The sequence below is a fragment of the Peromyscus maniculatus genome, chromosome 22, assembly GCF_049852395.1.
Source record: "Peromyscus maniculatus bairdii isolate BWxNUB_F1_BW_parent chromosome 22, HU_Pman_BW_mat_3.1, whole genome shotgun sequence".
Lineage (NCBI taxonomy): Eukaryota > Metazoa > Chordata > Mammalia > Rodentia > Cricetidae > Peromyscus > Peromyscus maniculatus.
Genome location: NC_134873.1, coordinates 43,314,975 through 43,342,163, shown reverse-complemented (window position 1 = coordinate 43,342,163; position 27,189 = coordinate 43,314,975). Strand labels below are relative to the sequence as shown.

The following is a 27,189-nucleotide window of genomic DNA, read 5'->3' as shown; positions in this document are numbered from 1 at the left end:
GGACACGGGGAACAGGCAGAACTAAAAATGGGGGGGAAACGGGGGGCAAGTGGCTCTGATATAAAAGGGTGGGGCCTACGATGGGCTCTGATGAAACCAACTCCGAGTTCGGGACAAAAGCAAGGGCCCTGGTGTTCGCGGCTCGACAGTTCTATCGCTAAAGTATAATGGTCACACCAAGAAACTCACGGCGGTGACTGCACCGAGTCTGGAAGACATCACTCCCCCTCCATGCCTAACAATTTCACCCAAGGGCTCCGGCCAGACCAACGCCACTTCCGCTCTCCTCGCCTCTCCCGGATGTGGTCTCGGCGGCGACTAGTCCTGTTCTGAACATCTACTTCCGCCTAGCAGATTCAGAGGGGGCTGCAGCGGGGAAAGTCACGTGACGACGCCGGTTCTGATGCTTTTGAGACCCCGCCCCCATGGCGACAGGAGGTTTAGGGAGGCCATGGGGCCAGAGGGTTGGAGCAAGTGGGCGGAGTCTGAAGGTTTAAGTAAGGGGTCCTCCTGAACCCCAACCCTTGAGTTCCGGTAGTTTGCACACCTACTCCCACCCACCCCACAAGTGATCTTAGGGATGCAAAGAGTTCGATTATTGCCCCTTTATTGATCTTAAATTACAGACCCATTCTCAGTCCCCTCCAGAAAGCTCTTTGATTGCTGAGGGTGCAGGCAGTGGCTGAGCAGAAAGGGCGGCTAGGTGAAGATGTGCAGGCTGTAATTAACAGGGGCAGGTCTCTCCTTATCTAACAACTTCGTGTCTCCACACTTGTCCAGCTTCTGGATTATTTTTTGGTGTGGTCCCTAGGAGGCATAAGTCCCTAGGAGTTTATAAGTCTTGAAGTCTTTATAGACAGGCTATGTCTGGGCTTCTCCTTACCCCTGAGCCTCTCCTTGGTACTGTGATGGGGTCCCTCATTGTGACCTTGCCGGCTCCTCTCAGAATAACTGTGTCTGATCTCAAAGGGACTGTAGTGAGTTCTCTCAGAATGATTGCGGTGGAGTCTGGAAGAAGACCTGTATAGCCTGGACTCTGAGGGAAGGTGGTGGACTCTCCCAGAAGAATTATGCCTTTTCCTGCCAGAGGGACTGAAAGGGGTTCTCTCAGAGAGACTACCATGGCTCCTTTCTGAAGGACTGCACCGTGTCCTCTGGAGGGGACTGAGATGGCACCTTTTTGAGGGACTGTGTCCTCTTCTCTCTCGTCCTCTTCTCTCTCTCGGACTAAGAGACCTCCTAGAGGGACTCCGAGGGCGTCTCCCAGGATTGGGTCGGCTCCTCCCTGAGGGACTGCGACCTACCCCCTTACAGAGACTGTAAAGGCTCCAGTCAGAGATACTTTGAAGGGTTCTCACAGAGGGACTACTATCCTGTCTCTGGGAGGGATTGCAATGTCTCCTCTCGGAGAGATGTCTAAGCATTCTGTCAGAGGGACTGCTGTGCCTTCTCTGAGAAGGACTGCAGTATCTCCTCTCAGAGAGACTTTCATGAATTCTCTCCAAAAGGATGCGATTGGTCCTTTCAAAAGACTTATTATGGAGGTCCCTCTCCCTGAAGAAGCCATGTTGTTCTTCCTTGGGTGTGTGTGTCTTTTTAAAGTGGCTCTGCAGGGATCTCTTCAAATGGGAGTCAGGTTCTATTCTCTCTTGGGCCTGACATTTGGCTCCTACTTGAGAACAGTTCTTAGACTCCAGACAGGTGATTTCATCACCATAGTTGTTCTTTGCTCTGCCGTTGACATTTTGAACTATACTCAAAGGTTGGATGACTGAGGTAACTTGGAAAGTGGCATCTCTTTCAGAAGCCATGGTCTCCAATTGCAAAGGTCTAGGTTGGAGAGAGCTCACTTGTTTTGGCTGTTGAGTTTGTCGACATTGGTCACCTGTTCCTTGCAATCGGTCCTCTTGCTTAGGGTTCACACCTGCTGACTTTTGCTGGGCAACTGGTGTGCTGGCTCCTTTGCCATCCCCTGCTAAACAATACTTACTGGGTTTTTGTTTGGGGTGCAAGTATTGGGTTGACCACAAATTGTCTGGCCTTGTCCTGTCCGCAGGCTTCTGTCCAGTATAAGCCACAATTCTATGTGCTATTTGGAATGCCTGCCTTAGGCCCTGGAAAAGCAGATGGTAGAACTTGGGCTGAGAGGATTTCTTAGGTTGTGTCTTCGAAGAAGCAGTGCTTGTTTGAACGGTTTCAACACTCTTGCTTCTTGATGGACACATAATTCTAAAAGGACTCTCTTCTGGGGTTCCACTATTCTTGTAGAGGTTTGTTTTTTTTTTTTTAAGTCCCTTGATGGTTTCCTTCATTGGATGTTTTAAGCCAAAGGTCTTTTTGAGGCTTGATTTCGACCATTTTTCTTCCTGATTACTTTCAAAGCCACTCTCAGATACAGAGTGAACCTGACAGAACTCATGGTGCTCAAAGTCTTCGGTGTCTGTCTTGCCGACCACACCATGGCTTCCCGATTGCTTTTTTCTAATGTGCACTTGTACAGAAGCCGTAGCCTGGGAAGATCGGGCCTGGAAATCTCTTGGAGTGGTTGGACTCTTGGAAGCTGGAGGATAGATTTTAGCTTTCCTTCGTGATGGTGATGTAGTGCTCTTCCATGCATCTGCTCTTTTTCTTCCACGATGCTTTGAGACTTGAGGTCTTTTCCCAGTTCTCAGTCTAAAGCCAAGATGCAGCCGAATCTCACCATGGCTTTCAGGGGTGCTTAAGAGGTGGATCTGTGGGTAGATGAGAAGATATGGACCAAAAGCAGACTGTAACTTATGACAGCAGTTAATTCCTGAACATCGGCCACACTGCAAGCAGATGGGATATTTCAGGACAAGACCTGATGAGAAAGGAGGAGGGACATTGTGGGGCACTTGACTCTCTAAGAGTTTTGCTGCTATTTTTAGCTGTAGATCTTTTAGCAGATGGAGCTGTTCTGAGATATCCCTCTTGGCCTGGGAAGGACAGCTTGCTTTGAGGGAGTGGTGAGAGTCAGAAGGCCTTGTCTGTGATTCACTCTGTGAGTCTTTACTCTGATCACTGGAAACAGCGTCTTCCCTGTTGTAAAGTATCTTGAGAGAAGACTCCGGCTTCATTAAGGCAGGAAACTGGGCCCTTGTACACGAGACAGACACATTCTGAGTGACTTCCTGGAATATATCACTGAGTTTTGAGTTTGTTTTCTTTATTCCCAATCGAGTACCGGAGTATTGCTGTATTATGGAAGATGTGGATCCACGTGTCCACATCTTTAAGGGCATTCTTTTCTCATGACCATGGCATAAAATATGTCTCTGAATATAGTTTCTGACCACTGAAGTCTGTGAAATCGTCCTAGGACCCCTCTCTAGTGGGCTCTGGGAAAATGCCATCAGTTCAGCTGGAACCCCAAATAAACTCTGAATAAATTGACACATATCCATTGTGGCTTCTTCTGTTAAAAACGGCTGAGAACAAAGCTTCCTTTCCATAGTGGTTCCCAGGACATTTCCCATCATCAGCATAGTGGAGAGATACTTCCTAGGGAGTCGCTGCCTACAGACATGACTTTCCCAGACATTCTGTTGTCTACCCAGGAAAGAACGGATAGAATTTCTTCGAGCCCCTAATCCTGCCTGAAACTCCGAGGGTAGTAATCTCAGTGGATATGGAGAATAGCTCTGGAATGAATTTTCAAATTCCCTCATTTGCTTCTTTTCAATTGCTTCCTTGGATAGGATATCCACTTCCCAGATGTCAGAATATAGGGATCCCACAGTGTTCCCAATATCAGAGGGAAGAACCAAGGGAAGGGCTGATGAACGGAACATAATAGTGTCTGTATAGGACTCTGGAGATGGCAAAATGCCAACAGCCAAGTTCTTCATAGCCAAGGCTCTTGATACCTCCGACATTCCAGAACCCTGAAGTGGCCATAACTCAGTTGTTTTGACAGAACTTGAAATAAGTGGGATTGAAGGGCTGGGTATGAACCTAGAGAAGTAATTCTGTTCTTGTAATTTTTCTGATGTTATCATTTCTGAGTCTCTTTCCTCACTCACCCGTCTTTGATTCAAATCTTCAATTTTCATTACTTTAGGAGATTCTGTTCTGATCCCTAGAGATTTTTCAGTCTGAAGCCTTTGCTCATGAGTTAATACTGGAGGTTCCTCAAGTGGAGATGTTTGCTGTAAGATTAATTCTGCAAAATTCTCTTGAATATTTGCCCTTGGAGTTTGTTCCGTAGGTTTTACCATGTCTTGAAGATGTGGTCTTGGGAGTAAGTTCAAACCATCCATTACTTTAATGCTAGATTTTGTGGCAACTCCAATTGGTTCCATAGCCTGAGGATTTGGTCCTGGAGCCAGCTCTTCAGATTTTACAATCAAAAGCAGTGGTTTGGGAACCAATATAGTCTTTATAACTTGAAAGCCTGACAACTGTATTGTTTCTAAAATTTGATGTGTTGGTGCTGCAATTAATTTCTTGGATTGAACATTTTGTAGCCAAAGGCTTGAAGCAAATTCTGACATTATCACATCGTGCAATTTGGGAGTCAAATCAGCATGTTTTGACCCTTGAGAAGCTGGTTCTGGTATCATCACAGACTCTATCACTTGAAGTGGTGGACCAGAGATAACTTCCACAGATTCGGAAACCTTGGGAAGAGCAGCTGACTGAGAAATATGAACCTGTGTCTTTGTTGATTCTGTCACTTGATTTAGTGGCTTTGGACTGATCGTTATAAAGTTTATCATTTGATCCAGTGATTCAATTGGAGTTATGTTTAAAGTTCCCATGCTTGCATTCTGGGTCTTTGTTAGCCTACTTGCTCCCTCCCCTGGTTGCCATGACTCAAAAGTGAGCTCCTCACAGTCTGTATCTTCTACAACTTGACTGGTTTGCTGGGTTGACAACTCTAAGAATTCTTCTATTTGCAGCCATGGCTTAGAGGTCAAACTTACAGATTCAGGAATCTGAGGTCCATGCCCTGGTGTTATCCCTGAAACAGAATCTGGAACGGGATACGATGGCCTTGGTGGCGATGCTACAGATTGTTCCCTTTGGGCTCTTTTCCCAGAGCTCACCACCACAGGTCCTAAGTCTTGAGGACACGGCCTTGGAGATTTTTCGACATGTCCAGTCTCTCTATTTACTGGCTTTGAAGGCACACTAAGAAATTCTTTCCCTGGTCTTACCTCACAAGTTAGCATCCTTACTTCTGCAACATGATTCTTGAGGTCAAGGGTCATTCTATCAGATCCTGTGGCTTGTTCTGTTGGTAACTCCTTGTAATCTTTAAATTGAGGCCACAAACAAGGCAGCAACTGCAGAGTTTCTGGGCTCCAGTAGCCTTTCTGTGGGGTTAGTTCTGAGGACTTCCAATCTGGATCACTTAGTGTGGGAGTCAGATCAACAGATTCTGGTCCTTGAAGATCTAGCTGCTGAGGCATCCCTAATGATTCTATGTCTTGATCTGTTGGTTTGGGGGTCAACCTCATATTTTTCTCTGTTGTTTCTGGGCTTTTATGTCGCAACCCTTTTGTCATTTCTGAAGACCCTGCATCTTGAGAAACTGGTAGTGAAATAAAATCCACCAATTTAGAGAGTTGGTGTCTCATCTTCTCAGCATAGTCCTCCAACTGGTGCCCTGGTCTATATATCACTTGAGAGGATTCTATGATTTGATCACATGTTTGGGGATTTTGGTTCCCAGGTGTCACATTTTGAAGGAATGGTCTTGGTGATAACCCCACAGAGGTTCCAGTTTGTGGCAGAGACACCGATGACAATTTCAAATGGTTTACACTTTGCCACTTCGGCTCTGAAGCCAATTCCATTGATTTCATACATTGTTGCTGTGATTCTGGAATCAAATTTGAAAATTTGACACTGGACAGTGCTGGTCCAGCTAAGAAGTTCCCCATGGACTCTGGTGTTGATACCACTGGTTTCTCATTTAAAGGAAACTGTTGGCAATCCATGCTTTGCTGTTGGGAGCCTAGTCTCAGCTGCATAGGCTTTCTTTCATGAACACATGGCTTCTGTGCAAAGGAAGTCTTAGTACGTTGAGAACAGTGGCATGGAGTGAACTCTAAAGGGTTCACACTTGGAGTCGGTGAGCCTGGCTTCAACTTCACAGATTTAACTTTTTGGAAACAAGGTTCTGGTGAAAATTCCTTACTTCTCAAGTCCTGCAGACTGCAGCCAGGTGTCACTTTTACAGAATTTGTCAAACAAAGCAATGGCTGTTTGCTCATCTCTGGAGACATTCTATCTTCAGGCAGTGTGGTTGGTGAAACTCCCACAGATTTCACACCATTTGACGGAGGCCTCAAGGTAAACACAGGTTGTTCAGTGTCCTGCCACAACCCAAGTTGGTTCTTCAAAAATGGGATGTCTGGAAACTCTTCCCCTACCATTAAGTGAGATGACATCACACCTTGGAAAGGTGGTCCAGAGTTCAACAGAACAGACTTTGGACATTGAGATTCTGGTCCAGGGGTCAACTCAAAGGACTTCACGTTTTGCCACTGTGGCCCTGAACTATGCTTTGCTGGATTTATGCATTGTAATTTTAATCCTGGATTCAATTCAGAAAAATTCACACTCTGTACCTGTGGCCCAGGGTTGTATTCTACAGGTGCTACATGTATAATATTTGACCCTGGAGTTGATTCAAACTTCAGGTCTTGCACGTGTTGACCTTTGCTAACTATTCTAGGCATGTCTCTTTGAATTCCTGTCCTTGAGTTCGACTCAGAAAACTTCATACCTTGAAGTTTTGGTGCTTGTAAATGTGGCCCAGGGTTGTATCCCGTAGAATTTACAGACTGTGACTCTTGTCTTCCAGTACAGGGAGGAGAATCCGCATCGTGCAAATGTGTTTTGGTATTGCACCAAACAGGATTTACACACATAATTTGTGGTGCTGGAAATGTTGTACCAGGATTCATACCAAGAAGAAGTGGCTCAAGACTACACCTATTGGAATGTTCACACTGAGGGTTTGGCCCTGCAGTGCGTGAGGAAGGATTCACACCTTGATAATGTGATTTAGGATTGCGTCCAGTAGAACCTGCACACTGAATGTGTGGCCCTAGAATTGATGCCCATTGATTCACACCTTGTAAATGTGCTTTAGAGTGGCACTCAGTGGAATTCACACAAGGAGGACTTGGCCCTGGGGAACATGCAGAAGAATTCACACACTGAGATCTTAGCACTGGGGTGCATACAGAAGAATTCACACACTGAAGACTTGGTCTTGGGGTGCATACAGAAGAATTCACACACTGAGGACTTGGCCCTGGGGTGCATACAGAAGAATTCACACACTGAGCACTTGGCCCCGGGGTGCATACAGAAGAATTCACAAACTGAGGACTTGGCCCTGGGGTGCATGCAAAAGAACTCATACACTGAGGACTTGGCCCTGGGGTGCCTACAGAAGAATTCACACACTGAGCACTTGGCCCTGGGGTGCATACAGAAGAATTCACACACTGAGGACTTGGCCCTGGGGTGCATGCAGAATTAACACACTGAGGACTTGTCCCTGGGGTGTATGCAGAAGAATTCACATACTGAGGACTTGGCCCTGGGGTGCATACAGAAGAATTTACATCTTGCCAGTTTGGCTCATAGATGCATCCAGTAGTATCTACACATTGCAATTTTGGTCCTAAAATGCATGCAGAATTCATTCCATGCAAATGTGGCCCAGGATTGCACATAGACTTTATACATTGACGGTCTGGCTCTGGAATGCATGCAGAGGAATTCATATCTTGCAAATATGGCCCACATTTACACCCACTGGAGTTTACATATTGAGAATTTGCATTAGGAGTGCATGTAGAATTCACATCTTCCAAGTGCTGCCCCAGGCAGAACACCTTAGATTTTATACCTTGAAGGTCTGGACCAGGGTGCAACTCAGACAATTCTACATTTTGTGTTCTGGTGTTGGATGCCATAACATTTTTACAGTGAATCTGTGGCCCTGTACTCAGGTCGCAGGATGCCCTATCTTGCAATGTAGGCTTATGCTTGAATTCCGGAGACGGCTCATCTGGCAGCTTGGTTTCTGTACATACCTCAGAAGATTTTATCTCTTGCAACTGTGGCCCAGGGTTGAACTCTAAAGACTGAGGACTTGTTCCCAGGCCCAATTCAGAGGACATCACATCTTGCAACTGTTGCTCTGAATTGAATTCCATAGATTTCAGGTCTTGAAGCTTTCTACATAATTCTGATGACTTGATATGTTGCAAATGTGGCTCATCCCTGAACGCTATTTGTTTTATTTTTTGAAGCTGATGCTTTTGACTTAATTTGTGAGACTTCCTATCTTGCTTCTGGTTTCTGGCATTGAATTCAGAAGGCACCACTCTATAAACCTTTGAGTCTGAGGCCTGCTTAGAGAATCCCACAAACTGTGATTCGGCACCATGATTGATCCCTGTATCCTTTACTGTCTGGACATATGTGGGCTCAGACTTCACACCTTTCAACTTTGATCCACAGTTGACCAACTCAGGTTTCATACCTTGAAGATGTAATTCTGGTGTTAACATAGTTAATTTCCTGTCCTGTAAATGAGCAGTTTCCAACTGCAAAGGTTCCCTGTCAAGTGCCTTACTGAATGTCCATTTTAAAGATTTTACATCTTGCCACAGTGGCTGATACACAAAGCCTACGGGTTTCTCTTTTTGAAGTTTGTCCCCTGAAATCACTTCGGAAGACTTCATACCCTGTGAGCATAGGCCAGGACTGACCTCCATAGATCTTCCATATTGATGCTTTCTTCTCAGAATTGACTGAGAATGTTTCTCATCTTGTAATTGAGGGCCTGAGTTTAACTTCCCAGATTCCCCATTTGGGGGCTTGGACTCCACTGTCACACCTTGTAACTTTGGGCCTTGATTAAACTCTACAGACTCCTTAGCTAGGAGCCTTTGCCCTTGAGCCAACTCAGACGACTTTTTATTTTGTGTCCTTGGTCCAGAATTGAGGTCCACCGCTGTCACACCTTGGGGTTTTATCTGTGTTACCACCTCAGAAGATTTTATACTTGTAACATGTTGTCCCATAGAGTTCACACCTTGAATTTTCATACCCATGATCAGCTCAGGATATTTCAAATCTTTCAGAGGGGGGCCCGAGTCCAGCTCTACAGATTTTGTACCTAAGAACATCTTCCTCGGGGTGAAATCATGTTTCTTACCTTGTAACTTTGAACTTGGTTTGATTTCTACGGATTTCATACCATGAGCCCTCTTCCCTGTAATGACTTCAGATGTCATACCTTGTAAGTGTGGTCGAGGACCAAAGTCCACAGACATGACATCATGGACCTTTATACCCATGATTGTCCTTGAAGATTTCAGATCTTGTAACTGCGGGCCTGATTCCCAGTCTTCCATTTCCATTTCTTGAGGCTTTGTCCTCAGAAATGAGTTAGATTTTATACCTTGCCACTGTGGCCCAGGTTTACAGCCTAGTTTGACAGGTTGAGTTTTGGTACCCGTAGCTAACTCAATGCATGGTTTACCTTTCAGCTGTGAGCTGCGACTTGACTTAGTACATTTCATATCTGGGGACTCTATTTCAGGAGTCAAGTCAGAACAGTTTGCAGGATGCCACTGGGGCCCAGAGCTGTTCTCAGATTTCATGCCTGGAGGCTTTGTCTGAAGTGCCAACTCAGAAGATTTTCCACATTTCAACTCTACATTGTTTTGTGATTGTGGCCTTTGGCTTATTGCTCCATATTTCACTTCTGAGGACTGTGACTCTTGTTTAAACACTGAAGGTGTCACAGTTTTAGCCTGTGTTCCTGGGGATGACCCTAAGGGATTCCCTTCTTGTGGCTGTATTCCAGGGTTTAATCCAGGAGAGCTCCTGTCTTCTAAGCAAAACCTGGGTTTGAATGTCAATTTTATTTTATTGGTCTTTGATCTTAAGGTTGGGTTACATGCTTTCATAATTCTAAACTGTTGCTCAGATTTAAAATCAGTAGTTTTGGACCTCTGAGACTGATGTTCCTGGGTTGACCCTGAAGGTTGTTTACCTCGTGATTTCGGCCTCGAAGTCAACTCATCGGATGTCTTCACATCTAGTTGTACTGAGGGTTTTAACTCTTTAGCTGTGACATCTTGAGGTGGTAACCTAAGATTCAGTGTAGATTTATTAACTTGACAGTCTGACAGTGGTATCCAAAGAACAGATTTTGTATTTTCAAGTGGTGGTCCCTGATGTAATGCCACAGTTTTTCCACACTGAGACTGTAGCTCTGAGATTGATGTGATGTTTTCCCCTTCTTGTAGCTCTGGTCCTGGGGACAACTCAGGGGTCTTCACACACTGTACTTGTGGTCCAAGGTTAAAATCCACGGATTTTTTTCCTAGAGGTTTTGGCCCTAGAGCCATCTCTGATGTCTTCCCACCTTCCAGTTGTATGGATGGTTTCTGTTCTGTAGATTTGACATCTGGAGATGGTGATCCACTATTTAATCGTATTAATGTCACACCGTGGAATTCAGGTCCTGGTATCCACTGGATGGATCTTATACTTTCTACCTGTGTCTCTTTGTTCAGTTGATCAGTTTTGATCCCTTGAGGCTGAGGCTCGGAAGTTAAGTTAAAAGTTTTGGTTTTCTGCAGCCCTAGTGCTAATGGAGAGGTCTTTACTTGCTGTAACTGTGACTCAAGATGAGACTCTCTGGATTTTTCTCCTTGAATTTTTGACCTGACAGTCAATTCAAATGACCTCACACCTCTCCTGTGTGTAGACGGCTTCAATTCTGTAGGGCTGGCACTTTGAGACTGTAACCTAAAGTTTGACCCTATACATTTCTCCCTTTGAAACTCAGATGCTGGTATCCACTGAACAGATTTTGTACTTGCACCTTGTGGTTCAGTATTTAGTGCCACAGTTCTCCCATCCTGAAGTGGTGGCTCTAACATTGGCTCCAAGGCTTTCACTTGGTACACCTCTGATTCTGGTATCAATGGACAAGGTTTCATACTTAGTACCTGTGGCCCACATTGGACCTCTTGAGCTTTTACATTATGAACAACTGGTTCAGGAGCCAATTCAAATGAGGGTGCATCTTTACATTGTAGTTTAGAGCTGAGCTCTATGGGTTTTCTACTTGCAGGTTTGGGTTCCTGATCTGACCCCAGAGACAATATATCTTCCGACTCCAACTGTTTGTTCACCTGGTCGAACATCCCACCTTTCCACTCTGCTGAGCTTATGTGGTCATCCCGTCCGGGCTCAAGAGTTAAATCCATGGGTGCCCTCCCTTGATACTGTTGTGTGGAGACTAAATCCATGAATTTTACTCCTTGGATACCTTGTGTTTTGGCTTTCTTCACAGGTTTTAGACTTTGCTGCTTCAGACATGAGACAATCACACGTTTGCTATCTTGTGTTTGTGGCCGTGAAGTCAGTTCCATGGGTTTTACATTGTGTTGATGAGGCTCTTGCAACACCTCCATAGGCTTATCTTGAAACAGCATCCCTGGTGCAAAAGTCCCGGGACTCTCCCCTTGCTTCTTTGGTTCACGTTCTAAGCCCATGGCATTTATATCTTGCACACGTGCATCACGGGCCAACCCCACAGTTATCAAATCCTGAATTCTTGAACCTGGGATCAACTTCACAGATTTCATACCATCTGACTGGGAACTACTTGGGGATATCACTGTAGATTTTATCCTCTCTAGACATTGTCCTAGAGTTAAAACTGCAGATTTCCTGTCTTCTAACTGTGGTCCTGAAGGTGGTAACTCAGATTTTAAACCTTTCAAGGTAGAGCACGGAGGCAGCTCCTCACGTTCCTTATCTCCTGCTTGTATCCCCGGGGTTGACAGCATAGACATGATTTTCCCCAGCTCTGACTTTGACCTCAACTCCATAGATTTGACGTCTTCCAAATGTGGCCCTGGCGTTAACTCTCCTTGCTTTGAGGCTGTGATCTTCTCTACTGGTTTTATATGTCCCAAATGCTGTCTGTGGATCAATGTAGAAGATTCTGCACCGGCTAAGTGTTTCCCAGGAGTCAATTTCTTTGATTCTGCATTTGGTATCTGTGGTTCAGATGCTAGTTTATAAGACATTTTGCCTTCAAAGTTTGGTACTAGATTCCTTGTGACATATTTTATATCTTTAAAGGGTGGCTCTTGTACTATTAACTCTGGCTTCATCCCTTGCCTTTCTGGCTGTGGGGTCAACTCAAACATTTTTACACACTCTAATTGTGGCCCTGAGTTTAACTTGGAAGTCTTTACACCTTGAGGTTGAGTTCCTGGAATTGCATACAAAAATTGGACATCTTGCAGCCTTGGCCCTGAGTTAAAACTCACCTGCCTTGTATCTTGTAGGCCTGGAGTCACCTTTGCTGATTTGGGATCATGTATCCCTAACTCTGGAGCCATAGGACTCATACCATGAGACAATGATCCTGGGGTTTGCTCCCCAAATTTGACTCTTTTATATTTCCTCCTAGAAGCCAACTCAGAAAATTGGGTATCTTGGTGCCACAGTCCTGGATTGACCAGCTTAGCTATCACTCTTGGATGTTGCAGTTCAGAGGCTGGGATTGGGCGTTTCATGCTGCAAAACTCTGATAGTTCCGGAGGCAACCCAAGCTTCTTATCTTCAACCTGTGTCTCTTGGCTTAATGGCAAAAACGATTCTGGCATCAATGCCTGAGGCTTCCTATCTTGAAGCTGAACATCTGGCATGAACTGTACACATTTGAAACCTTGGTGCTTGGCCTCTGGGATTGCATCAGAGAATCTCACATGATGCAAGCATGGTCTTATGTTTACGTCTACCGACTTCCCAGGTTGTGGTTGTGGCTGTGGTTCTGGAAGCTTTGGCCCCAGGATAAAATCTGATGATTTGGTTTCTGGCCCCAGGGAACATGATATTTCATCATCAGATTTCACACCATAATGTGGGGGGCCTGAGATGAAATTTACTGGGTTTTCCCCTTGAAGAAGTAGCCCTTGATATAACATTGGAAACTGGACACTTTGAAATTTGGGCCTTGGAATCAACTTCGATTTGACACTTAGCTGCTGTGGGCCTAGATTTAAATCCACAGATTTCACATTTGGGGACTGTGTCCCTTCAAACCATTCCTTCGGTGATAAACTTTGTAGTCGTGGCTCTGGTTTTGTCTTTTCAGGATCTACCTCTCCTGCAGATGAAGGTTGTATTACATTTACAGAGTTCTCATTTTGCAACTGTGATTCACTATCCATTTGCCTAGACTTTATTTCCTGGACCTGTAGCCTTGGGATCACATCTTTAATATGTGGTTTGGGTCCTGTAGTTAGTCCTGCAGGTTCTACAACTTGTACAGGTGGTTCAGTGATTACTTCTGCAGACTTCAAATTCTGGGCAAAGGACTCTGATTGCTCACCTTGCACTCCTGGTTCTAGACTAAACTCCAGAGATCTCACTTCTGAATATAGGTCTGTGATGGTTCCCTGGGTATCATCAGCTTTAGAGAATGTCAATCTGAAGGTCTCTGTGTCTTCATCTTCTGGTTTCAGAGTTCGTTCTGGTGGGTTAGTAACTTCTAAACCTGGTTCTAGAGTCACCTGAACAAACTTCACATCTGGGGGCTGTGGCTCTGGGGCCATCACTCCTGAGCTCATAGTTTGCACTTCTGAATCTAGTAGCAAATCCAGAGTATCTTTAATTGCACGTCCTGTTTCTGGAGTCTCTTCCATCTCTTTTACAACTTGGGTCCCAGGTTCAAGAGTATTTTGGAGTGGTGGTGAGCTCATCTCCACAGATTCTGAGGTCTGGCTCAATGGTGCTGGACTCATCCCTAATGATGATTGTGGCAACGGAGCAGATTCTTCCACCTGCCGGCAAAGTTCAGAGGTCACCCTTGCTTCTGAGGCTGGATGCTGTAGGGTCGGTCCTTCAGGTTCTAGGAAATGATAACTTGGTTTGAGGATTGCTTCTAAAGATTTTGTTGCATAAAATTGTGTGCTTGGGATCAGTTCACCAACTTCCATACTCTCCACCTGTGCCTCAGGAAGTAGACTCCTACCTTCTACAAATGGAGTCTTTGTATCCTCAAGCAATGGTACAGGGGCTATCTTATCAGAGCTGGTGCTTTGTGAACATGGTTCTGGGGCCAAGTTCACAGATTTTATATCTTCAAGTGATGGTCTTGGAGTCAACTCCACCATTTTTATATCTCCTTGTATCTCCTGTGATAGGGCTAAAAGAGCTTCTTCCATACCTTGAGACTGAGAATCGGAAATTAAATGTACTGATACATTACTGTGCAACTGTGGACATGGAGTCAGCTCATCAGACTTTTTATTTTGGAGTTGTGGTTCAACTGTCAGTTGGCCAGATTTCACATCTTGAAACTGAGACTCAGGGGCCAATGGCACAGATGTCTCACTTTGCAGTTGTGGTATGGGGGTTAATTCCTCATATTGCATATTCTGCTGATGCAGTTCTGGGGCCAAATCTATACATACCACTGTTGAGGTTGGTGGTCCATATTTTTCCATTTCTGGGACTAAATCTGTGGTTATGTCCACAGATTTCATACTTTGCGATCTTGGATCTAGGATTAGGTGGTCAGATTTTACATTCTGTAGTTCTGGGGGTAAGTCCACTGAATCCCTAACCTTAGACTGTGGGATTGTGCTCCCCCCCAAATATTCCATTTCCTGAAGCAGTGGTATGACTGGCCCTACTTCAGCTTCTGGAACTTGATGCTTTTGGCTCCTTCCTATAGGTACTGCACCTTGATCTGGTGGTGCTGGGATTGTTCTCCTGGATTCCATTATTTGATGATGTGACTGTGGTGTCTCCATAGGATCCTTCACTTGTGGCCAGTTCAACCCCATAGTTTCTGTCATGTTGTGACTTTGCCTTGGGCTCACCTCCGAACAGTTTAAGTCTTGGTGCCATGGGGTGAACTCTGAAGGGTCTGTGACCTGATGAGACATTCCTGGAGTCAGTGACACACACTCTGTGCCTCGAGATTGTGGCATAGTCCCCACGGAGTCTCCAACTTGACCCTGTAACCCAGAAGGCAATTCCAGAGCCTCTTTGATTTGAGGCTCTACAATTTGTCGTGGTATGATCATTTCTGTGGGAGATGCCTGGACTAGAGGGATCACCTTTAGAGCATGCAGAGACTGACCTGACGGTAGTAGGTCATCAGTCATTCCTGATGGTTCCAGGACTTTAGATGGTGGCTGTGGAGGTATGATTCTAGATTCTAGAGTTCCTACTGGGACAGTAGTAGTCGGAACATCTGGTTGAGCTGACACTGGGGTCAAATTTTCAGCTGGAGGCTGTGAGACTCGGATCAAAGCCCTAGATTTAGTAATGTGTGGCTGTCCTAGTGGAATCATCTGCATGACATCCATGGCTTGTTTTGCCACTGGAGATACTTTTTTATCTTCAGTGGCTTCAGGCAGTGCACCTGAGCTAATTTCCATTGCATTTTCATGTACTGGACTGGGAGTAATCCTGATGTGTTTTGTGGCTTGATTCTGTGACCCCAAGGTCATGGTCAGTGTTCCCATGTCTTTATGCTGAGGCTGGGGAATCATTTCCACAGCTTCCACAAGCGTCTGCTGTGGCCCTCGACTCATACTTCCTGGTCTTATGGCTTGATAGTTATGCAGTGTATCCATCTTCACTGATTCCATGACTTGGTATTGTGGCTCTGGGGCTATTCCTACTGGTTCTATGCCATGTGGACTTAATTTGTCAATCATCCCCATGGAATCTGTGACATGAAACAATGCCACAGGAGTTACCTTCATGTCATCTGTGACTTGACTCAGTCTTGAGGCCATGCTCTTTAATCCTGTGGTTTGATGCTGATGATGAGTTACTTCTATCGGTTCAGTTACTTCATTCAATGGCTGAGGAGTTATACTCACTGTTTCTGCTTGATTTGGTGGCTGTGGGGAAAACCCCACAGAGTCTATCACCTCCGACTGTGGTTCTGGGTTTATTCCCATTAAGTCCATAACCTGAAGCAATGCCAGTGGAGTGACCTTTATGCTGTCAGTGGCTGAAGGTGGTATCTTGGGTGTCAGCTCCTTATGTGTCTGTACCCTTTTTTCGGGAAGACCTATGACCTTCTGCTCTATATTCAGCTCTAACACATGCTTTGAATCCTTTTTCACTAAAGCTTGTTCTTCCTGAATTATGTTAACCTCTAAATTTCTGGGAGATGGAGTGCCTGTTGATATTACTAAAGGATTATATCTAGGTTCTTGCCGGTCATCCTGGGGTTGTGACTGCTTGTTTGAAGGAAATGGCTGTGAAATGATTGCTTCCATCCTATGGACTTCAGAATTCACCCCAATGTTCATGTGGAGATGAAATGATGGAGGATCTGGAGATGTGTTGGTATTTTGCTTAGCACTCTGAGGAATGAGTGTAGGTAACTGAGTTTCCGGGAGCTCTTCTTCAGGGACTCCTTGTACATCCATCAAATGATTGAGTATGTTCCAGGATTTCTTCACGGGCAGAGGCACCACTTCTTGTTGCAAAGTAGAAGCCTTCTGAGACATATGTCCTTCCAGTTCTCCTCTGATCAAAGGAGAGAGCTGGAGTGGAGCCCCTACCAGGGGTCCTGGACTCTCATCCAAATCAGAATCTGACCCATGATTTGATTGAAAATGAGTCTTTCCCTTATCTTTTGTTTTCTCTTGCTCACAAGGATCTAAGGATTCTAAAATAGAGCTAATGAAGGAAGTTTGAGCTTGTAAGGGAGGAAGAAGTGCCAAATTCGGAGAAAGAGCTGATTTCTCAGGATCTGTCAGCCGAGAAGTAGGCAGGGCTGTGCCAGGGCTCCTGGGCATAGATGGTTCCTTCTGGGAGGAAACAGGTCCACTATCGCTCTGGAATTGCCAAGCTGTTCCTTCATGAAACATTGGAAGATAAGACAGGCTGGAGCTGTTGTTGGATGATGCAGAGGACATGCTGTAGTCAGTAGAAGGCTTTCCCTTTTTACAGTAACAGCTGGGTGGGACAGCCTCCTGAACCACAGCGTCAGAGACGGAGGAAGAAGTCACATCTCGGGATTCTGAAACATTCAGCTCCATAAGCGTTGATCTGAGAAACAAAGAGAAATGTTTTCATTTTCTTTGGAATCAGTAGGGAAATTAGAAGGAAGGGAGCGTGTGGTGGTAATCTAATTATACTGAAATGTGATTTTGATTGTATGTTAATAAATAAAGTTGTCCGGGGGTCAGAGCTATTAGAGCCATAGCAAAAGTGTGGCGGTGGTGGCACACGCCTTTTATCCCAGAAATCCAGCCTTTAATCCCAGGGAGTGGTGGTAGAAAGCAAAAAGATATATAAGGCGTGAGGACCAGAAACTAGAAGCATTTGGCTGGTTAAGCTTTCAGGCTTTGGAGCAACACAGTTCAGCTGAGAGCTATTGGGATGAGGACACAGAAGCTTCCAGTCTGAGGAAACAGGACCAGCTGAGGAACTGATGAGGTGAGATAGCTGTGGCTTGTTCTGTCTCTTTAAATAGACTAACAGACAGGAAAAGGGGCCCTCATTCAGGAAGCTGGGACACCGCAGGCGGAAGGGTGAGATTTTGGCTCTGAGCTCTGACCTCTCGGCTTTCTCTTTTGCATTATTTCTGTGTTTCTTATTTAATAAAACGGTTGGTTACATCTATAGGGAGCGGCTATTTCAAACCCAAAATATTTCTGGTCTAAGGGAGAGAGGAGGGAAAAGAGGGGTTGCATTCACAAACATCAATTATTTATGTAAAGAATTCCTCCACAAAAGGCAGAGGAGACGAGTCCGTCAGTAGCGTACATGCTATACCAATAGAGAAGCTGAGTTCCCTCCCTAGAGCCCACAGAAAAAGAAAAGAACACAGTGCCCCAGTGCCGGGCAAGCAGAGACAAGTAGTTGCCCTGGGCCTCACTGGACAGCCAAGAATAATCAATGAGTCCCAGGGAGTGACTCTACCTCACAACACAAGGTGGATGGCTCCCAGAAATGACACCCAAGTTTTACACAACACACACACACACACACACACACACACACACACACACACACACACACCCTTGTGCTTGGCTTGGCCTGAGTTTGAGCCCTAAGACTCACATGTTGGAAGGAGAGAACTGACTCCTGTGGCTTATCCTCTGACTGCCACATACATGATGTGGCTCCTATGTGCACACATGCACAAAAATACAACTGAATTTTTTATATATAAACATATATATATATATATATATATATATATATATATATATATATATACATACATATATATATACACACAGTGAGGCCTAGAGAAATAGCTCAGCAGTTAAGAGCAGTGACTGAGTGACTGCTCTTCCAGGGGACCCAAGTTTGAATCCCAACATCCACATGGTAGGCCACAAACATATGTAACTCCAGTACTTGGGGATCTTATACCCTCTTCTGCTCACTGTGGGCACCAAGCATGCACGTGGTGCACATACTTACAGATAAAACATAAAATAAATAAAGCTCACAAAATAGTTCTCCACTGCTCCTCAAGCTAACTTTTTCCCTTTACCTCCTTCCTTTACTCTTTCTTTTCTCTCCTCTCTCTCTCTCTCTCTCTCTCTCTCTCTCTCTCTCTCTCTCTCTCTCTCTCTCTCTCTCTTTCTCTCTCTCTCCCCTCTCTCTCTGTCCCCTGCCTAGTAACTCTGTTTCCTGACCTTGCATTATCCAGATGTTTGAAGATCTGTCGCAGACTCCTGTCTATTGACCAGAATACATATTCCTCAGTCCAGTTGGTAGGAAGTCCTGAAATACTGGACACAGCAGAGAATGTCAGTGGGATTGAAGTGACATTACAGGAGGAATAGAAGGATAATTTAGGAAGGAGGCAGTTGGTCTCAGAGTAAATCAAGTCAGAGTGCCAGGTGTTTTACGTAGAGCATTCACAATGAAGATAGTGTCATGGGTAGGAATTTTATTCCTGTGGTGAACCCCAATGAATATAATGTTTGGGGGGACAGGGTTTGTTTCAGCTTACAACACCCAGGTCATACTCCATTGCTGAGGGAAGTCAGGGTAGGAACTCAGGGCAAGATGGATCCAAGAGGCAGGAGCTGATGCAGAGGCCATGGAGCTGCTTACTGGCTTGCTTTCATGGTTTGCTCACCCTGCCTTCTTGTTCCCCGAGACCACTAGCTCATGTGTGGTACCAGCCACAGTGAGCTGGACCTTACCACATCAATCATCAATTAAGAAAATCCAGCCAGGCATGGTGGCACGTGTCTTTGATCCCAGTACTCTGGAGGTAGAGACAGGTGGATGTCTGAGTTCAAGGCCAGCCTGGTCTACAGAGCAAGTTTCAGGACAGCCAGGGTTATATATAGAGAAATCCTGTCTTGAAAACCAAAAAAAAAAAAAAACAAAAAAAGAAAAGGAGAAAAAAAAGAATGGAAATATACCACAGGCTTGCCCACAGGGCAATCTTGGGGGGGGCAATTAAGATTCTCTCTTCCAAAATGATGGCAGCTTGTATCAAGTTGACAGGAAACTAGTCAGCACGGGTATCTGTCACAGGACAGTCTGTAGACAGACTCTGCTTACCGTGTCAGATCAGCTGCAATGACGTTCATCTCTGTTTCTTCCAACTGTGAAACTGTAACAGGAGCAAAGAAACTGTTAGCATAGTGACTGCTGACGTCATCTAACAGAACCCCCTTCATTTAACAATTAGGGGAGCAAAGATGAATTCACACCCATCGTGAAGCTGAGGAGTGTACACAGCACACCTATCCAGGTTTGTTTTGCTTCTAAAGCATACTATCCTGTCTTCACCATGTCCTAGAAGTGACCCATGAGAAGCCCGGAATGGGAACACAGCACTGGGGGACACAGAGATCCTGATACATCTTCCCCTTCAATGATGGCCATCCCACATCCATATCCGTGGTAGAGGAGTAAAGGTAATGGACCTCCTGCACCAAACTCTGGTTCATCTTTGTCCATTCTCCTCTCCCATACTTTGGGCTCTACATGAAGATGTAGGGACAGAGAAGCCCGAGGAAAGGAAACAATGGAGGATGGAGCTGTCTGCATGACTTTGGATGGAAAGATGTCAGAGAGATGGGCATACTCTCCAGGCACACCCTCTTTTTCAACTTTCTTTCCCTTCAAGTGGAAAGAGTCCTAAAGCAGGTCCACAGTTGATCAGTCATCAGTCTTGAGCTGACCCATAAGGATAGAACCCTTCTGACCTGTGAGTTTCCGGATCTGTTTTAGAGATGTGTTTTGTTGCCCAGGAGCCTAGAGAAACACACAAAGAGAAACCCACTCAGGTTTACGTTCTGGTTTGGGGATTTTATTGACAACACATCTCATCTTACATAGGGGATAGCGATATGTTTTATCAGTTGTCTTCTGCAACCATATCATTAGTTACCATCTCATTTATTTCTTTGTGAATAATGGATTAAATATCCTAAGGGACCAGCAAGATGGCTCTGTGGGCACAGGTGTTTGACACCAATTCTGATGACTTGAGTCCCATCTCTGGAGCCCTCATAGTAAAAGGAGAAAAGCATTTGCACAAGTTGTGCTCACCTCCACGTGCATGCCATCTGTCCGTGCATGCACCCACATGCAAATTAGTGTTTAAACAAACCTAAGTCCTAGATTATTGTGTGTAGACCTGAGACTCTAGAGGTAAATATGAGTCCTGTGCTCTAGAGACTTGCATTAGTAAGGAAAACAGCCAACTAAACAGGTAGGATGCCATGTGGGAGCCAGCAAAATAGCTCAGTGGCTGAAGGCACCTGTTGCCAAGCGTTGGCAACCTATGTTCAATCCCTGTGGCCAGTATGGCAGATGAAAAGAACTGAATTGTTTAAAATAACCCTGGACTTGAATTATAACCTGTTTTTATGCTCAAGTGTATTATTTCTTTGTTAATAAACATAAACGCAGTACACCTACTGGGCTGGCCCGAACTTACAGAATGATGATGAATCTGAGTGTTTGGAATTTATCCAAAGAATGTATGGAGGTTAATGTGACAGAGACACATTCCCGTCAGCGTTTCCTGCAGCATTGTAAATAATAACTGAGTTATGGAACCAAGCTATGTGTACAGCAATAGAGGAGTGGATGTTAAATGTGTGTGTCTACACAATGGACTTTTTCTGTCACCAAGAACAAGGTTACATAGTTTTCTCAGGAAAAGGGATGCAACTGGAACTCCTATAAAGCAGCTAAGCCAGCCTCAGAAAGACCAACATCAAATGATTCTTCTCCTTTGTGGGTCCTAATTTCATAGAGTACATAACCTCACAGATGTAAACATGCCATCAAAGTAGAAATGACTGAAAGAGTTAAGGACACTGTGGGGAGACAGTGAAGGAGAGTGGGGAGGGAGGGGACTGTGCGCAGTGTAACAGTACCAGATACAGTAGATACACACAGTGAAATGATGTTTAAATAATGCAGGACCGTTTCAACATAGCACAGTGGTCAACACACTATTCCGTACTAATAACACAAAGTGGGGGTTGCCATGGTCATAGCAGTGGTGCAGAAAAACCAAACATGTACTCATGCGGTTTGTTTGTTTTTAAGACACTCAACAAAATAAAAATACCTGGGAAATTCCCCGACATACATTGGGTCCAATGTTATCCCCCAACTTGATATGTTGAAATCCTAACCCCCAAGGGAATGGTATTAGTAGATGGGGTGTTTGGGAGGTGGCTATATCATGAGATGGAAAAACTACAAAACACTGTTGTAGAGAGTAAATAGTAAATAAGACATCCTTTGTTCATGATCAGAAGGTTTGATGGTAAAATGGCATTACCAACAGAATCTATAGATTCTTTGGGGATGCTGTGTTTGGGCTTGAGACAATGACATTAACTCTTACTCAAGTTTGTCTATGAATTTCAGAGGGGCTATGAGAGCCTATTTCTTAACCTTAATATATCCTCCTTTGGAGAGTGTGTTTGTTTGTGTGTGTGTGTGTGTGATAAAAAACAATCTGGTCTTTGTTCCAGATTCTTGGTACAGAACTCCAAAAACCCTTGCAATTCCATGAGTATTGTGGCATCTGTTACATTAATGAGATGGAAATTCAGATTTGCTTCTATTTTTAATTGAGGAAGCTGGAACAATCATCATTCTAAAATCTAATTCAGACCTGACCAATCAATATATTTATGCATAGATGCATAAATCCCAAACAAAATATCAGCAAACTGAATCTAATGAATCTAATTAAAGTATTAGGACCAACATTACAGATGTGTTATACGTAACGTAGGAATTCACAGCTGGTTTATTATCTTACATTCTCATGCAACTTAGTACATTGATTGAACGAACAAGAAAAAATATATGATCATCTAAATAGAGGCAGGAAATATCCTTAATATTTAGCACCCAGTATAAAGAGATTTAATTTAAAATTTTAGATTTTTTTAAATTAACACCAATTCTTGCTAAAACTTCCTTAACTTGGGAAAGAATATATGAAAAACCACAGAAAACATTATACATAACTGATGAATTACTGGAAAATGTCCTTGACTTAATAAAGAGACAGATGCCCACAACACATTGCTACTGAATATTGTACCTGAAGTCATAATCATAAATGAAAGCAAGGAGAACCAAGACATAAGGTTGGAAAAGAGGCAATAAAACTTATTTACACATGGCATAATTTAGAGAATATTCCTACAGGAGAATAAAGTCAAAGTGATACACTTAGCAGGGTTCTCTAAGCAGCTCAATATGAAATGATCTGTTGTATTCTCGGATTTCTTCATCATTTATATAAAATGGTATTTACAAGGGGTGGTGGTATTGCACATCTTTAATCCCAGCATTTGGGAGGCATAGGCAAGTGGATCTCTGTTCAAGGCCAGTCTTGTCTGCAAAGTGAATTCCAGGGCAGCCAGGGCTACACAGGAAAACCCCATCTCGAAAAACAAAAAAATAAAAAAGAAATTATAATATTATACCAGGCCTGTGGATGTAGTTCAGTGGTGGACTGCTTGCAGAGAGCACAAGACTCTGGATTTGATCCTTAGCAATAAAATAAGTAAATAGATATAGATGATAGATAGATAGATAGATAGATAGATAGATAGATAGATAGATAGATAGATAGATAGATGATAGATAGATAGAGATGATAATGATAGATAAAAGTAAAATGCCATGCCAAATCACACATTATGTGCCTCCTGATGATTATCATTACCTATGAACTACGTCAACTCTTCCTACCAGAAAACAAATTCTGATAAATCTTAGAACCAACTTCCTCATGGTTCTAATTCATGTTGAGCTGCTGAAATAGAATACTTGTGATCAGCTCATTTATGAAGGAGAGAGGTTTAGTTGGCTTCATGGTTCTGGATGTCTAAGAGCCTAGTGCTAGTATGTCCTTCCCTTCGTATGAGGCTGTCTAAGATCCTAGAGCTAGCATGTCCTTCCCTTCACATGAGGTCTTTGCGTAGCTTCAGCTCACAGCAGACAGAGGCAGAGGAGCAAGTGGATGTGTGTGGAAGACAAAAGAGGTCCTGACTCCTGTGGCAACAAACCCAGTCCTCAGAGAGTGAGGAGCCATGCCTGTGAGACCTTATTCAGTCTAGAAAGAATGGCATTAAACCCGCTTGAAGGTCGCACTTTCCAACCCTGCTCCCCTGGCAAATGCATTTCTGCAGGAGTTCTGGATAAACCTCAACTCACTCACATGAAGTACCAGAGGCAGCAGTGTGTGAACTGACAACAAGGAGGGGGCATTATAATTTTTCCTAATTTCAGAATATTTTAGACATGTGTACAATCAAATATAATCATACTCACCCCTCCCCACGCCAACTTCCTCCATACATACCCCACAATATGTCCACCTCCCAACTTCATGCTTTTCTCTTTTATAACTCACTAAGTCCAATTACTGTTGCCTATATGTGTATGACTACACAGCATGGGTATTTGATCAACAAAATGTTGATTGTGAAATCTAGAGAATTGACCCTTTTATCCAATAAATGAATGAAACTAATAAAAGAAAAGAGAGACTCTGTAGATTAGAATACAGAAACATATTGTTCAATCACAACATTCAATATTGAGTTGGGCTAAATAATAATTAATGCCATTAAATAACTGCGTGACTATTGGAATTTAAATGCTGGTGGGTATGTGAGGTATTAAGGAATTATTCAGATTTTATTGTTACATTTTTAGGTGTAATAATGATATTGTGATTAACCTGTTTTTCTTTTCTTTTTTTTTGTGGAGAGGGGCATTATCTCAAAATATACATACTAAAACATTTACCATGAAATTATTTCTGATTTGCTTCAAAATGATTGAGTGACTGGTCTATGAAGATTCATCAGACCACCTTTAATTTTTTTTTTCTTATACTAAGGATTAAATGTAGTGCCTTGTTCAGACTAGGCTCATTTACCAATTCTGTGTGCTTTTGATTTGCCTGAAATTATCCTTAATAAAAATCAAGGAAAGCCGGGTTGTGGTGGCGCATGCCTTTAATCCCAGGACTTGGGAGACAGGGGCAGGCGGGTCTCTGAGAGTTCGAGGCCAGCCTGGGCTACAGAGTGAGTTCCAGGAAGAGGACAAAACTACACAGAGAAACCCCATCTCAAAAAACAAAAACAAAAACAAGGAAAAAAATGGACCTGAGCTGTAGCTCAGTGGTAGAGTGCTTTGCCTAGCTTGAGCAATGACCTGAATTTGATCCTTACTAACACACACCTAACAAACACCCAACACACACACACACACACACACACACACACACACACACACACACACACACACACATACACACACACTGCACAAATGACTTGAATAGGCAGTTTACAAGAGAGAATTTCCAAATGGCTAATAAACCTGAGACATTGCTCAGTGTTTAGTTATGGGGGTTGCACACGAAATCACAATGCGAATCCAACCACTCACTGGAATCACTAAAATAAGAGGTAGATGTGCCAAGTCTGGGCAAGATGGCAGGACTGTGGGGGAGCCAGTCACTCATGGTCTGCTCATATGATTGAAAACTCAGAAGAGGCTGACCTACTAATGTTAAACACTTGCACCACAAACTCAAAACTATTCTGCTGGAAATAAAAATCCCACAGCAAAGTGTCACTTGATTTTCTTTGTCTCATCATATGATTATAAATCTTTCTTTATAAAACAAACTCACTCTCCCGTCTGCCTCCCATCACATGATGGACAATACCTACAGCACCCTTACCACATTCTTTTCCCCAAAAGTTATGTCATATGGATGTCTCACTTCAGCTCGAGCTCCTACACAGCACTTTCTCAGTATCTAGTACCTTCTGCCTCAGTGTCTATTTGATAATAGATCCTAAAGCTACCGTTACTACTACTACTTCCTTCTTCTGCTTCTGCTTTTCCTTCTCTTCCTCCTTCCTCCTTCTCCTTTCTTCTCCTCCTCCTCCTCTTCTTCCTCCTCCTCCTCCTCTTCCTCCTCCTCCTTTCTTCTTCCCTCTTCCTCCTCTTCTTGGTTTTTTGAGACAGATTCTCCCTGTGTAGTCCTGACTGTAGTGAAACACACTGTGTAGACCAGGCTGACCTGGAACTCAGAGAGATACTCCTGCACCATGCCCATCCTAAGGCTTCTTGAAGTGAATTAAGAGAAAGGCAAGGTGGGCAGTGGTGACTCATGCCCTCAATCCCAGCACCTGGGAGGCAGAGGCAGACAGATCTCTGTGAGTTCAAGGCCAGCTTAGTATACAGTGAGTCAGGAGAGCCAGGAATACACAGAGGAACCTTCTCTCAGAAAACCAAAACAAGGAAGGAAAAATAAAAGAGGAAGCCATCTATCAATGCTGTCTCAACCCCCTTCCCCTCCATCCGGTTCTTCCTAAGGCCCAGAGGATGGGCATTTAGACAAACCTATAGGGTTTCAGCATGGAGAGAGGGAGTTTCGAGAGAGAGTGGCTATCACGTACCTCTGTCTTGGCTGCCACCTTTGTCTGGCTCTGATACCTAGAAAACAACACCCATATCCCACAAACCAAGAAACCAAGTAGCATAAGGCTGAGATGTGTCAGCAGTGGGAAAGCGAGCCCCCATATTAGGGACATTTCTCAAGCCTATGTCCCTCTCCACTACAGAGTTTCTGTCTCCAGACTGAGATTTCATGACATCACAATAGGCAGTGCCAGGTAAAGCAGTGCACACTCAGGTCCCAGCTGATGCCCTTCCCTGTGGCTGACCTTGCTCTGAGCTCTAATAGCCAAAGCTCAGGGGAGAATCCATCTATGAATCTTCTAGGGTCCAGCTAGACAAACTCGTCACTAAGGAAGGAGTGGCGAGGTAAAGTTTCAAAGGTCTTCCAAAATGACTTGTTCTGACTCACATTTTCTTTGGAGCCGGTCACTGTCATAAATTGGGATTGGGTCTATGGCCATAAATTTCAAACTGCAAGTTAGAACACAGAGTCAATTGGAATCTAAGAGAGTTGGGATAGTTGAAATGGGAACTCTCAGGGACTTTAAGGTACATGATTTTCTAAGTTCCCAGGTCTCCATATTTCCTAGTTGCTGTTGACCTGACACACATCACACTAAGCAGTGGCCTTAGAGGATCTACAATCTCACTGCCAAGTTTAGAGTAGTCATGTGTCACCACACCATCTTATCAAGTCAACACAGTGCAAACAATATTGATGTGATCAATTCATGTGATCAAAATTATTCTTTTCATATAGGAACACTAATGAACCACTGACTGGTAGGCACCATTTCAGAAGACAAAGTCTTTTCCCCCCACAGTATATTCTGTCTATAGGGGCAGTACAATTAATATTCTTGGGAAGCCCACTAAAAAAGAAATAGTTAAATAAATACGGTGTGCGTGCTTCATGAAGCACTATGCAATTTCTACAAGGATTTTAATTATAAAGAGCTCTGGCTTTTACATTGAGTACATGCTATGTGGCAGGTACTAGCTGTAGACCAGCCTGGAGTCCTGGTGACATGCTATTATGATCAGGAATTCTGCTTTTGTTTTGTTTTTTCAAGACAAAGTTTCTCTGCATAGCCCTGGCCATCTTGGAATTCACTCTGTAGACCAGGCTGACTTTGAACTCAGTGATCCACCTGCCTCTGCATCCCAAGTGCTGGGATTAAA

At 43.9% G+C, this 27,189-nt stretch overlaps 3 protein-coding genes across 16 annotated transcripts in view; 1 reads left to right on the top strand and 2 right to left on the bottom strand.

The window, feature by feature from the left end:
• LOC143270260 (dual E2 ubiquitin-conjugating enzyme/E3 ubiquitin-protein ligase BIRC6-like) overlaps positions 1 to 27,189 on the bottom strand; it is a 310,541-nt gene that overhangs the window by 223,653 nt on the left and 59,699 nt on the right. The gene's annotated exons all lie outside the window — the stretch shown is intronic.
• LOC143270259 (putative Polycomb group protein ASXL2) overlaps positions 1 to 27,189 on the top strand; it is a 316,750-nt gene that overhangs the window by 272,939 nt on the left and 16,622 nt on the right. The window contains exon 9 of one of the 8 annotated variants that reach the window (XM_076559535.1): positions 19,841 to 24,532. The exons of the other annotated variants lie outside the window; for them this stretch is intronic. Coding sequence (XP_076415650.1) covers positions 19,841 to 19,899 — 59 coding nt within the window. The 3' untranslated portion in view covers positions 19,900 to 24,532. Of the gene's footprint in view, positions 1 to 19,840; positions 24,533 to 27,189 lie in introns of those variants that run through there. 8 annotated transcript variants of the gene reach the window in all.
• Positions 591 to 26,753, bottom strand: LOC143270248 (uncharacterized). The gene is made up of 5 exons (XM_076559491.1): positions 26,007 to 26,753; positions 20,250 to 20,298; positions 19,600 to 19,651; positions 18,717 to 18,812; positions 591 to 17,112 (listed from the first exon to the last, which is right to left on the bottom strand). The coding sequence occupies exons 1-5, from the start codon at positions 26,139 to 26,141 to the stop codon at positions 825 to 827; spliced, it is 16,620 nt and encodes a 5,539-aa protein (XP_076415606.1). The 5' UTR covers positions 26,142 to 26,753; the 3' UTR covers positions 591 to 824.

Coding starts and splice junctions, on each gene's coding strand:
- LOC143270248 (XM_076559491.1), bottom strand. CDS start 26,141: ATGTCCCTAATATGGGGGCTCGCTTTCCCACTGCTGACACATCTCAGC. Junction 19,652..20,249: donor ACAGATCCGGAAACTCACAG/GTCAGAAGGGTT, acceptor CTCCTGTTACAG/TTTCACAGTTGGAAGAAACA. Junction 17,113..18,716: donor AAACATCTGGATAATGCAAG/GTCAGGAAACAG, acceptor TTTGTTTCTCAG/ATCAACGCTTATGGAGCTGA.